At 37.5% G+C, this 14,035-nt stretch overlaps 2 protein-coding genes across 2 annotated transcripts in view; one reads left to right on the top strand and one right to left on the bottom strand.

Moving 5' to 3' along the window:
- The window catches only part of psmc5 (proteasome 26S subunit, ATPase 5), a 6,211-nt gene extending 5,967 nt beyond the window's left edge, over positions 1-244 (top strand). The window contains exon 12 of the mRNA XM_079260277.1: positions 82-244. Coding sequence (XP_079116403.1) covers positions 82-135 — 54 coding nt within the window. The 3' untranslated portion in view covers positions 136-244. The remainder of the gene's footprint in view (positions 1-81) is intronic.
- Positions 245-672: 428 nt separating this feature from the next.
- On the bottom strand, positions 673-11,128 carry LOC306771999 (MAGUK p55 subfamily member 3-like; the record flags this gene model as incomplete). The annotated part of the gene is made up of 19 exons (XM_079261371.1): positions 673-852; positions 1,108-1,227; positions 1,454-1,562; positions 1,687-1,780; positions 2,329-2,409; positions 2,535-2,693; positions 2,960-3,025; positions 5,108-5,149; positions 6,019-6,036; positions 6,413-6,471; positions 6,578-6,774; positions 8,335-8,409; positions 8,504-8,589; positions 9,073-9,154; positions 9,526-9,663; positions 10,157-10,237; positions 10,369-10,446; positions 10,662-10,780; positions 11,104-11,128. The coding sequence occupies 19 exons, from the start codon at positions 11,126-11,128 to the stop codon at positions 673-675; spliced, it is 1,809 nt and encodes a 602-aa protein (XP_079117497.1).
- Between the last annotated feature and the right edge of the window lie 2,907 nt (positions 11,129-14,035).

The following is a 14,035-nucleotide window of genomic DNA, read 5'->3' as shown; positions in this document are numbered from 1 at the left end:
GAGCCAGACTCAGTCAACTGAGTTTTAATGTCATGGTTTTACCGGTTCCTGCCTTCTAACACTTTCCCTCATCTTCACCAGGTGATGCAAAAAGATAGTGAGAAGAACATGTCCATCAAGAAGCTGTGGAAGTAAAAGGCCTTGTGTATTCTTGCACATAATACAACCACACATGTATATTTTCTTTGTTTATGGTTTGTAATTGTCACAGAAGTAAATCCATGATTAAATGGTTTCCCCAAAATTCACTGGCTCCTTATTTCTGATTAAGTAGGTTCCACCATACAGTGTGCAAATAGCTCACATTCTCTAATTTTGCCATTAGTTTGTGTAGATTCAACATGTTCAATATGGCACTTTACATGATAACTCACCTTAAACTTGGTCCTGCATGCCTGTTATTTGCACAACTACCTACCATTGTACTTTAGCAATACATAGTATGTACACCAGCACTACAACTGTGATGACCAGTCTATGGTGACCAGTTTACAGGTTTGATGTTTTATGATGGTGCCACCACTCAGTGATCATTAAGCCAAATATGAGGAATGGTTACACAGCAGTAAACACTGGCTCACTCTTGAAATAACCCACAGTTTCGTGTCCTTGCACAGTGGGATTGTCTTTTTTTTTTTTTTTTCCCCAACTACCTCCAGGAAGCTCGGCTGGCTAACGCCTCACCCAGCACAGAGGCACCCACTGTGGCTCCATCTGTACCCGCTCCAGTACAGCTTGGAGCTCAGTTAAGGCACTGACAAGATCCTCTTTAATCAGGACATAGTCCACCCAATGGCCGTAGTTCTTGTCCATCTTCTCTGCCGACTGTTTCATTCCCTGAAGATCTTCCTCCTGATGAGATCAAGCCAGGAAAAATGCATAATTACATTTTTTCCTGTACATGTTGCCTATCAGCGAAATGTGCTGTGATGCACATTGCTTTTTATACATTATGGACTAAGCAAAGACACTTCAGGGTTTTTGATCACCAGTTTAAACAAAGCATCTCAGCAGCATTAGTTTTTTTTTTTCTTTATTTAAAACTAGTAATTTGAAAAGCACTGTACACAGAGCTTGTTGAACTTTGATTACTGTGATGTGACTCACTGAGATCCCCGTGCTGAGTGATGAAGAGGAGCCAAAATGTTTTCTTTGACCATCATAGATGCGAGGCTTCACAAAGATGACTAATGGTTTGAAGTCTACGGTCCGAAGAGTCTTCAGAGCCTAGATGTGGTAGAAATATTTACTACACAACCAGCTACAACATGCATATACTGTACTTTAAAATGCCACAGAGCTTCAGCGATGTTAAAAAGCAATTAGCTGTGCTAAATCCATAGAGAAGTGTCCAAGGTAACTTGTTTATGGGTAAGGAAATTTGGTTAGAAGCGACAAATGTAAATACTGAACTGTTATATTTAAATACATCTGGTTGGTTAATACTACTAACCTCTGGTTGCACATCAACAAGACAGACCTTGTTTTGATTCAAAACTCTATGAATCGACTCCAAACTGGTGCCATAAAGATTCTCTTTGTACTCGCCGTATTCAATAAACCTGCAGAAAAAGAAAGGTTACTCTGCATAATGATAAATAACATTTTTGTAAAGCTTCAACCTATCAGATCGTACTTGCTTCAAGTCCAGACTCAAGTCATGTTTGCACTTATTTCAATACTCACTTTCCATTCTGGATGTTGGTCTCGAAAGCTGCTCTAGTGATGAAGTGGTATTCAACACCTTCTCTCTCATGACTCTTCCTGGCTCGAGTTGTGTCTAAATGCCACATGTTTAACAGTTGGCAGGAAGAGGAAGTGCAACATAAGATGCTGGCTGAGCACAATAAACAAACTATTGAATCAACCTGCAGAAATGCTCTGGCATCACATTCATCAGCCATAACATTACGACCACCGACCCAATATTGACTAAGTCCATCTCATGTCATGAAAGACTTCAACAACCAAGGCATGAACAAGGAATATGAGATCTTGGAGCACCTGGAGCAAAATGTATATCCTCTTGATTTGTGTGGGGTGGGGTGGGGGGGGTGGGGGGGGGGGTCTTTATAGAATGGGCTCTTTCCCCATTAGATTGGTATTGGGGGACAAATGCTGTCCTTTTAGTAGAGGCTGATGATGTAAGGGAGTGCTATTGGTGTGTGAAAGGTGGGGGCAGGGGTCTGGTTAGGTAGGTGTCCATAATAGGATGCATGTTGTCCAAGCAGAGCATTGATTTGTATAAAAATGAGTGTTAATCTGTTAGTAGTTTTAATGTTATGACTGACTGGTCTATGTGAGTGATGAGCAAAACAAAAGACTTACGAGGCACAGCCAAACCATACCGTCGAGGATTCTCAGCAATCACTCTCTGTTTGAGCTCAGTGATCCGAGCTCCTAATGATCCTGTGACAGCACACATAACACAGTAATTACCAGAATGAATGGTTATGTAACATGACCACAGTATCTGCACGCAAGCATCCTGCATCAGATCTTTTCCAGCATCAACCAATCACACTGAACCTTACCTATCAGTACAATAAGTCGGGGTCTCTCGCCAGGGTGTGGCAAATACTGTGTGACTTCCTCATAAATCAGGAACTCTGTGTGATTAGCTTGTTGAGTGTGTGCTTCTGCAGGTGAGCTCTGTCGATCTTTTATAAGGCGGAAACTTCTACGGAGGCTGGCTGTGGTTGATACATGCAAAATAAAAATAAAAAGAATTTGAAAAAAATTGGAATTACAGGAAGCTGACCAAGCACAAATGATGACATAAGTTGTTTACTTTTTTTCTTCATGAATAAATCAACCAAACCTACAGAAATAACGTCTACGTTTAATTTACAGCAAACTGATGACGTCAAATCAGACCTCCTACTCTGCCAGATCATCCTTTACCACGTATCACACAAGACCAACACTGAACAACACGGTTAGAAACCAGTAAGAGTACCTGAGTAAAAATCCCACGAGAAAGGATGGCCACAGAAGGCAGGGGCTGCCTTACTCTTTGGAGAAACTACAGCTCACATTAGACCATTTATTCAATCAGCTTATCACAAGTGAAGCTTGGAAGCCATGCATGTTATGTCTACTACGCCGCCAAACATAAGGAAAGTGCAGTTGGCAGGTAGCGTGAAGAGCGACTGCTTTTTGATGCACAATGAGAAGCCATGAGATGCCACGAAGATACTGAGAAGCCTGCCGACTGCTGCTGCTGCACAGTTCAAAAAGCCCAACAGTCTGACCCATAGGTCTGAACATATTCTAACAGAGTCCTGCTATGTTAGAATATGTTAGAGCAGACAGTGTTATGAATTTAAAGATAGTTAAAGGTGTTGACAGATTTTTGTTATTATCCTGGGGCATAATTTAGGGCCATATTTATATAATTAAAATAAAACCTTAATAGCAGATCTGTCCTTCCTGGAGTTTTACAATTACTGCCTGCTAATATATGATCAAGTTTTAATAATGATCAGTAAAAGATGAAGCAAAAAAAGAGACAAGATTAAGATTTTAACAAATGAATCGGCATGACTATAAATAAATTGCCTCTTCTGAGCAATCTCACAAGCACAAAAGTGGATGGAAAAAGACAAAAGCTCAGATTAATTACAATTTTCATGGGAGAGTTTGGGATCTTTGACATATTCATAAATCTTTTGGGGGCAGGGGAAACTGTATTATCACAATTTCTTTCAAAAATTCTGTGAACCATAACACATTAGCCTTTTATTATTATACACAGATTTTAAACTACATGTAGATAAAACAAGCATTTGTTATGTCAACATAAATTGGTTTCAGTTGTCAGCATTGTTTTGATTTTTTAACTAATTTAACTAACTAATTCATTTGAAGGTTTATACTGTTGAAAGTTCTGTGGATAAGTATGACGACACTGTTTACCTTTTTCCACAAATCATCAACTTTCAGATTAATTTGAAAAGAAAAGCTTGCTTTCACATCGTTTAGCAAGCTATGATGAGATGGGGTATTTAACTGGGGTATTTTTTGTCTCTGGAAACCTACTTTGAGGACATTTTTTGGATTATATTGACATCCTTTTAAAATGTAGGGGCTGCAGTTATGATTGCATTTACAATGGTTTGTAAAGTAGTAGTAATAGTTTCTTCACTTGAATTACATTAAAATAATATATGATCTAAGTGAAAGTTCTAAAAATTGGAAAACTTATTGATCTTCAATACAGCGGAAATTGTGAAATAACTACAATGTTGCATGATGGCTACAGTGACTGCGGGGGCATCGTACGAACAGAAAAATTAGTAGTGAAATAATCTTCAGACAATTAATAATAATACATTATTAATAAAAAATATAATTTTTTAAAAAGGAAATGCTGCTCTTTCATTCTGCACCCCTCTAAATGCCTTGGGATGTAAAAATTAAAAAAAGAAAAAAAAAAGCATTTAATAAAAATGTTCCATATTCAACCTTTATGTGCATCTCAGTTTCTGTGTGAGGGAAATTCCTTCTTTTTCCCTCTCAGTTGGCAATGAGAGTCATTGAAAAGTGGCACTGATAAGGAAATTTGTTTCAGTGCATTTTAAAATTGCAAGTTGTTTTAAGCATTTCTGGTTAAATGTAGGATGTAGACAGTCGGTACTGATTCACCTGCCCACCTTTATAGGAAGCTAAATATTGCTGACAGATATGTACACATCAGATTTTATGAGTCTGTTTGGGTTTTTTTTGTTTTTGTTTTTTTTTTTTTTTTTTTTTTTTTTTAATGGCCAGAATTTCAGCTTTTCTTTACAACTTCAGTCTATAGGCTAAAGTTGATTCACATAGTGACAATACATCAGCAAAGACAACTAGAAAGTCAGAGAAACAACAATTTGACATTTTAACTGAGCTGTTAGGTACTGTATATCTGTAAACTATGTAGACATGAGGTGCAACTTAGCTGCTGATTTCAACTTTTAATCTGCCAAAACTTCAATAGATTAAAGCCAGTAAAGCAGCATAAAGCAAACCACAACACCTCAACAACTTAAAGTATGAATTGGCACACAGGCTGAGAAAACATGTTGCTGCAGTGATTAGCAGAAAGTCAGCAGTTATACTTCCTCACCTACGTCCTTTCCATTCAGAGCACCTTTACTGTCACAGTCTTCTGTGGGACGATGCACAGGGAGAGAATACAGGGGAAGAGCATGGAGGAGATGTTAGGGGGAACACACAGGTTAAGTGTAGTTACAGTTGGGAGGTAGTACTAATGGCAACTGCTTAGTCTAAAAAAGTAAAATAAGACAGAAAAGGAAAAAAAACATTTAATTTGGGAAGATAAATGGGCAGAATCGGACAAAGGAGGGTTTTTGTGACTTTCAAATGGATCTGAAAGTGTTTAGCATGAAAACATGCAGGCAGTGGCACCAAAGTGTAAAATATAAAAATAAGATGAACATTGTTTTTTTTTTTTCTTTTTGCAAATACAATAAATTTCTGTTTTCCTAAAAGGGATCCTAATGGCCAAAAGTTACACAGTATCCCTTTAATAACGTCAAAACGAGGAGAAAATGATTCCCCTCTTGTTCAGCATCACCATTTATTAATATTAATTGTGTACATTTTCAGCCATTGCCAGAGTCTTACTGGAAAATGACTGATCTAAATGATCTGCTGCTCACCACTTCTTCTGTGTGAGTCAAGTTATATCCTGTAGACAACAGGCAATCACGTCTTCAGATGTGTCCTTTAAGTCACATATAAGTTTATCTCAGATTTACTGCATCATAAATCACAACATTTTTAAGGAGGCTCTCTGAAAGAGAACCGTGATGAATGGTGACATGGAAGGGGGATGTAATTACAACACCTCATAATTTTTTTACATGTTTCTCTTTCTGTTCTTTAATACTTGCATTCTGAAATGTTGAATTAAGATAGTTGTGTGAAATGTTGCTGTGTTTTTGTCACTTTAGGGCCACCAGTGATAGTCTGAAGATGAGACATGTTTTCTAGAGTGACGGTTTGACTACATACCTCTCTCTGTTCGATCGTCTGAAGTTAGCAATGCAAGAATAACACACAATATCAATAGAGAATCTGACACAACCACCACTGTCATATGTGTTTGCTTGATACTAAAGTCACCTTCTCAAATTCACTTCATAAACTCAATACAGTCTTAAGAGTCAGAATTGATAAGCATCACAGCTTTAAAAAAAAAAAAAAAATCCTTAAACACATTATTTACTGTTCTGTATCCCCTGTACTTTTGTCACACTACCAATCTACTGAAATGACATATTTAAACTTGGATTTTTATTGTGATAATAATAAATCTAAGCCACTATTTATTCAATCCAAGCTTCCCATCCATTTGTATTTAAGTGTTATGGGAGGCAGTTTAAAGCTTGTGGACTTTAATTCTTACATGTTTTGGGAGACACAGTGGCAGGAAGAGAAGCTATTTTCATTCTGTATCTCAGGCGTCTGATAAAAAACAAGCAGAACAAATGTTATTTTTGATTAATCAAAAAAGTCAGTTAAAAAAAAAGAAATACACAGATGGAAACATCTACGTGACAACAGAGTTTACCTCTCCTGAAACTGAGTGGAGGGGATGAGGGCAGCACGCAGGTTGCAGTCGCCCACTCTCTTGGCCTGCCACCAAGTGGCATCCTCCTGGCTCACAACCTGAAGGATATCCCCCCTCTTAAATGGGAGTCCAGCCTCTTGGCATGGTGTGGCCCTGTCCTCAAATGGTGTGTAGTCAAACAAAGCCCGAAGGAAGACCTTTGAGGAGGAGAAATATTTTGCTAGTAATGCCAGTATAGAATCCCTTCATATATCAAAATAACAGTTTGATGTTTCTCATCCATTGCTTGTTCTGATATCAGGAAGTGTTGATGCTACATTGTTTTCTCCCAATCAGAGGGCTGTGTGTGTGTGTGTATGTGTGTGCGTGTATGTGTGTGTGTGTGTGTGTGTTCCTATGTGTTAATGGTTATGAGTCACTCAAAAACAAGATGCTTCAATTTGTTCCAAACTAAAACTTGTCAATAAAAAATGTTGTTTCTATGAGAACATATAAACACAGTTACCACCATATTATGTGTTATCAGTTTGTTAGTGTACAATTGAACATTTTTTCCACCATGAGCACCAAATGAAAGACATTTGCCCTCATTTAGTCAAAGGATTAGTTTGTCACAGCTCAGTTGGACAGCCCATCACAGGTGGTGTTTGACTAAATACATTGGAAACAACAATACAACAACGCCAGTTCAGGGAGACAATCAATACAACTGAGTCTGTGTGCACTCGGCTGTTACCTGTGGGACACACATCATATTCATGTTAACAAACCTTTTCAGTTTTCTGCAAATGCATTATTATGCATCAGTATTTGGTGTTTGACAGATTTGCTCTCACAGTTTATTTATTTATTTTGTTCTATTTTCTCCTGACATGTTGTTCTATTAGGGATGGAAAGAAACTGGGAATTTCTGCCAATGACTGGTTAACTGATATAATGCATTGGGAAATTACACAACAAACGCAAACTTAGCTAAAACAAAACAAAAAAACATTTAATAAAACACTTTTCCTCTCATCCATGTACCCCTTCATGCCCCCAGCACCATGAAGCCCGCCAGGTGAACACATTTCCACTACAGCAGAATTGATAAAATTCCTACAGCTCTCTCTTCATAGTCTATCTAGAACACAGTTTAAGCAACTTGTTTTTTTGTGTCTTCTTCCTTAAGATTTTGCTTTCCGTAAAAAGCATTACTGTGACAAATCAATGCATGATGCTGTCTACACCATGTTTAATTTACTGTTTGCTCCAAGCCAGTCAAAGGAAATGGAACCTACTCCCATTTTTATGAACCTTTTACTAGTTCTCTTCAAATTTCAATGATTGTTTTACTGCAATGTAGCTGGTGGTTATAGTTTATACCTATTCCTGGATCAACATCAGTTGCTTTACAGCAACACAGTAAAACGTAGTCTCCCCTCTACTGATCTCTCCTGACATCTTTGTGCTTTTGGAGGGACCATGTAGCGTAGCACTTACGAGAATTTAAAAACTGAAAAATTAGGATACAGACAAAAATATTAACAAAAAACTCATTTGTTTATACTCCAATGGACTCTTACATCTTTAGAGTGCGGCAGGATGGCGGATTCTGTTTCCCTAATGCCACTTTGCCATATGATGTTAATATTTAAGTGAAAGTTGCCAGAACCTTCTTCATTGAGGCAGGTATCAAAGTGAAATGCATTGTGCACACTGGTGGGCATAAAGAGTTAATCTGGTCAACACTTTCAGAAGAAAAGTAGAGTCCTCACCTTGCTCTCCTTCAGTTTGTCGTCTTCTGCGACAACTGGGATGATTTTAAGCGTGATGGAGCCTTGTGACTGTGACTGATCATTAAACAGAACAGAACTGTCACCATACAACCCAGCAACACCATTACAGTGCATCTGAAACTGACATGGAAAAGTTTTTTCTCATTACCAGAATCTGACTAATCTCATCTGGTCTTTTGTGAGTTATCAGGTTCCCGTTGACTTCTCGAAGCTCATCGCCAACATGTACCAGACCTAAAAATAACACACAAAATTATAAGCAAAGGCAACAAAACATGGTTTCTGGATGTGCTGAAGAACTAAAAGTAGTTTTAGTGGCTCAGACATGAATCCAAAAGAGAGAGAAAAAAAAAAGTAATTTTCCATTGGCATGAAGTCAACAATATCACCATGGCAACCACTTTGAGCAAACCTTGTTTATAATCTCAAATTATGCAATCTCATGGCACTAATCTCAAGGATTTTTTTGTCTGTTGATAGTTCAATGGGTCACGCAACATAATCTCCTCACTTCTAGGTCCCAATAACAGCTCTGGTAAGATGGACTTTCAACATATAGGAGAAAATGATTATTTTTTCTTTGTGTTTATATTAAACATAGGATTACTCAAGGCCCTGGCTAAAGATGTGCTCTTGCATGTTCATTTTTTTTCCTACTCCAAATACTTAAAAAAAACAAAAAAACAAAAAAAAACTCAGTTCATCCACAGCACTCACCACTCCGGTCAGCCGCCCCTCCCTTCATGATTCTGGCCACGATTAAAGCTCCTGTGGCCTCATCTCTCCGAATGGTTGCTCCCTTTTTAACACAAAACATGCAACAATAAGTCAGATTTCTCAACACACATCTATTCTTCAGTTCATTAAGGTCACAACACTCTGACAGATTACACCTAATTATTTACTTGTGTGGAGTTGTTTCGGCTTTTGGGATCTAAAAAGAAATTTACAGCAAGTGATGCATTAATAGAGGTGGTAGTAGCTGGTTCTCAATATTCGTTCAGGTTTATGATGTTTAATACTGTTTACACGCCAGCAATTATGTCACTGCATGGATGGATGGAAGGAAGAAAAGAGTGATGGATGTAACTAAAAAGAAACTTGTAGAAAGTAAAGGCTTTTTTATAATACAGTAATTATTGTTATGCTCTCAGTACTGCGTCGACTCACCAGCGGCTCCTTGTTCTTAACCAGACGGACAATCTTTACCGATTCCTCCTCTAGGTCGTCGTCTAAGTCATCTGGCAATGGTGGAAGCACTGGGTCAAAGTTCTTTTGGGCCACAATGTCATGAGCTGACAACACTGCCTGCATTAACCAATTACAATATGTTTCAGAAGCCTGACCAACAACAACGAAGACAGGAAATAGGAAAAACTAAAAAAAGGCCAAAGAAAGTGTTATGACTGGAAAGAAAAAAGTCTAGGGTCAAGAAAAGTCAAGAGGAAAGGGGACAGACAAAATAGAAAAAATGTCTCCCTTTGACATTTATTTGAGGAAAGTGTTTATTCTTCCCCAAAAGGCTCCCATGGAACACAATCACTTAAGTGATTTTTTTTTTTTAAATAAAAAACAGCATTTTAAACAGCATTTTGCATTGACTCACGTTATGTTTGTCTGACGTTATGTTAATCTGAAACATTAATGTGTGACAAATTTGCTAAATAGTAAGAGATCAGGAACGGGGAAAATACTTTTTCACAGCTCTGTATTGAAAGGTAGAGAAGAAACCTGAAGGAATGCCCTCCAGCTTCATTAGCATGTGTGTTTGTGAAGAAACGTGGTAAATGTATGCATATACCTTCAAATGAGGAGTGCTCAGCAGGAGTAGGAGTTCTCGCTCATCATCCTCCAGAGGTCCGTTCTGAAGCTCTTCTGCCAGCTGATGATCAGAAATGGACAGTTTGCTGATTAAAATGTTTCATGTAGCCATACCAAATCTTACAGGGAATTACCTTTTCAGTTCTAATTAACCGTAACTTATTCTTAGAAATAAAATGTGATTGCACCTACGTCCTCTGCCAGACATGAAGCACTGTGAAGGACTGGAGTGGGGCTGTACTTCTCATACTGTTTCAGCTTCTCATGGATCTGGGAGGTTGAAAAATATGCAGAAAGACAAACACTCAAAAGATAAATTGAGGGGTTTTTTTTCAATGAAAAAAATGGTACCGATGAAAAAAATGGTTTAATAAGAATACAAAATGGCAAGTTGTATCATAGAACAATAATATTCTCTCAACTTTCAAGTGAATGCTTTCTCTAAAATCAACAAAAAAAATTCTTATCACATGTCTCAACTGTACCTTCATGAGGTAACCAATGCTTTTCTCACTGAAGACGCCTCTGAGAAACACTAGGTCCTCTTTATGGTTGGCATCAGGGTGGAGCTGGGATGTTAGCAGAGCCAGAGTCTCATGCAGCCCTATGAATAATTAAAAGCTCAGGAGTTTCTATGGTGAACTAAATTTCAGTCAAACTCATCATTTGCATAAACTCATTTGAGGTCCATTGGGCATCTGTGTTTATCCTTTTCATATGTCACAACTGGAAAAAGAACCAGCAAGACTATTAAAGCTCCCTTATATTTATTTACAGAGAGATTTCCTGTATGTACTCTTTTTAAAACTCCAGTAATGTATTCATATGAATGCTGCCCTGACGCATTATAGCAGATGCATTATTTATAAGCAGATAAAAAGCATCAGAGAGCATAAACAAGTAACTTGAACATATGTTTGGCTCTACCTGTGCTTGCAGACACAATGGGCATGGCTTCAGTCACTTAGAGGAAGACGAGGAGATGGAGAAGGAAGCAAAGGTGAAGGGCTCTCACAGCCACAGACAAAGCTGGGAACAAAACAGAAAACACAATGCAATAGCACATTAAAAGGCAAATAGTCATAACAGTAAAAAAAGAGTACACAGTGTAGCTAATGCATTGAGTAACTTTGACATTAATTGGCTGTTTACTTGTACTTAACCTTAAATTCTATAATGAAATAAAAATAATTACAAAAGGTTTTTTCTGCTTGTAGAAGCAATGATAAACACTGATGACCAAAATCCAAAAGACTTTTCCCTTTCGGATGATATCAAAAGGACACAACAAAACACACTGCTTTTCATTAAAACACCACTTAAATGTAAGCACCAGCATGGAAAGGCGTCCAATCCGTTGCTGTCTGACGGTGATCAATCGCCTCATTACAGTGTTGAAAGTTTTTCCCTAATTAATATTTGTTCTCATTACTCAGGCATGAAACTTTAATTTAATTTCGAACGGCTACATTGGAGAAAGGCGAGGTCAAACAACACCAGACACTTTTGTCCCCTGGGAAACTTCACCTTGTTGTCACCATGGAAACCCTACAGTATTAACATTTATACTTCAAGTTAAAAGAGGCTTGTCACGCTATCCTTTACAGTGGTTTGGCAGTGTGTGATGTCATGACTGCTACGAGAAAACCTTCTGAAAACCTTTTCAAACTAGGAAAAATAGTGGTTTCAGTTTTTAATACAAAAGTGTGACGCTTGCAAATCCAACCATGCAGTTTCCTGAAATACTCAGCAGATGGTGCATCGCATAGTTTCTGTACATCACATAGTAGTTACTTACACGTGTACTGATCCAATTCCTAGAAAGTAAACATCCTATACTGAATGTATGGAAAGTTGTAGGAGAAGTATATTGATGAGTGTTTTTTAATAAACATAAGACAAAGTTGTTGAATGAATCACTTTTAGCAAATCTTGTACCATCAGTGACCCACAGATGAGCATCAGAACCATCTTCCAGAGATAAATTCCACCCAACTTGTCTTTTGCTTTTCAGGTATTTTTTGTCCAGAGCTTTATCAGTCTCATTTTCTAATTATCTGCACATTGCTGTCTGGTCTTTCTGTTTCAGAAGCTTAGCAGAAGTTTGCAGAAGTTTTAGAGGTTCTAATCAAAAGGCCTTTGATCACCTAACTTTGCTGTGCATTAACTCTTTTTCCTTTCTATCTAGAGCAAACATTTCTTATTTATATGTAGTTATTGAATGAAGAATACCAAATGTAAATGCTTTGCTTTCCTTTGCAATCAATTAATTTGGGCTAGTTAATGTGAAGGCTGTCTCATTCTTTTTTTTCTTCTTTGCAATAACCCTCTGATGGTACTGTTATATATTCAGTTTGAGGAGAAAAGTGTTTATCTCATATCTTTATGTTTTAATTAACAGACCCAGCAGTAGGACATGAAAATTAGCACCAACATACAGCCACAGCCCACCTGCTATCTACCTTGTCTGACCTTATAAGAGCTCCTGGAACTGCTGGCTGTGTAGGTGGGAGGCCAGAACACAATTTTGAAGTGGGAACACACGTCTGTGGGAGGGTCGCATAAGGAGCCATATAAGGATATAAAAAGTGTGTATGCCAAGATTTTATCCCATGCATATCTCTATACCATAAGCGATGAAGCTGAGAGGAATGTGATATATTAACTTGCTCCCCATTAATTACATCTATACCAACAGTACTACACAGTCAGCAAACAAAAATAAACATGTTGGTGCCCATGGTCATATTTCTCGTACAACTTGACAGAAGTTAACAGCTCAGCCAACTCTTATCATTTACAAATCAAAAACTTCCTATTTGCAACATGCCACAATTAATGGCAACGATCTGATGCTACGATGAAGGCATGTAAGTAATTACAGCGTCCATGCATGTTGAAAACCACCTGTCTTCATTTGATTTGAGAAGTATAAAAAGATTAAACACTGATTGAAGAGATAAATATGAATTTGAACACAATTACAATGCTTGCCTGGATACCATATATGGTATGATAACTCATTGCTACCAAGCAGCTTTTCTTGTTGAAAGCAGCTCTTTATCAATTGTTCAATACAAAGCGATTCTGCATTGCTGTATGGCAATTTCCAAGACCAGCTAATCAATCTGGCCCATTGTCAGACATCAGCAAACACAATCATGATGTCTCCAAACAAAAGCAGGAGGCAACAAAACATTTGCAGCAAGCTGTCAGGCTCTTATCAAATATGAATCTTGTAAAGCAGAAAAATAAAGATGCATCGCAATCATGAAATTAAAAGAAAAAAATCTAATCAGATTCAATAAAATTAATTTTTTTTCAATTTGGATTTGTAAATTAAAAAAATAATGATATAAATCATTACTTTTATGTTATCTTTTTGCTGAGAAAATTGCACTAAAAATTCCTCCCATCTGTCAGCCTAACATCACTTTTTTTTTTTTTTTTTTTTTTTTAGCCAAAATGTTTACTGAAGACAGGATTGCCAAAAGTGGTAATTAGAATAAAACATTTCTGCACTCATACATTTGTAAAAATGTACTTCCCCTGTTGAATGTTTGTCTCAGACAGGTGAGTTGTCAGAAATAATTACTATGAAATGATTTGTTACACAGCAGCTACCAGTCAGAAGTGTCAGTGTCAGTAAAATTTTGTCAATCTTTGTCAAGTTGTTTCTGCAAAAATAGCAACCTGCCACAAACCAGGAGAGTTTCTAATGCCTTCTTGAAGTGACACTAATAAACCCGTTCTACTAACACTTACAGCTAAATCAAGCAATTCTTACCTATTATTTTGTGCCACTCAGTTATTTCTACGTCTCCTTAAATACTCAAATATTCTTACGGCATGTGCAAGG

Source organism: Telmatherina bonti (genome assembly GCF_933228915.1).
Source record: "Telmatherina bonti genome assembly, chromosome: 21".
Lineage (NCBI taxonomy): Eukaryota > Metazoa > Chordata > Actinopteri > Atheriniformes > Telmatherinidae > Telmatherina > Telmatherina bonti.
This window is presented reverse-complemented; position numbering and strand designations above follow the sequence as displayed.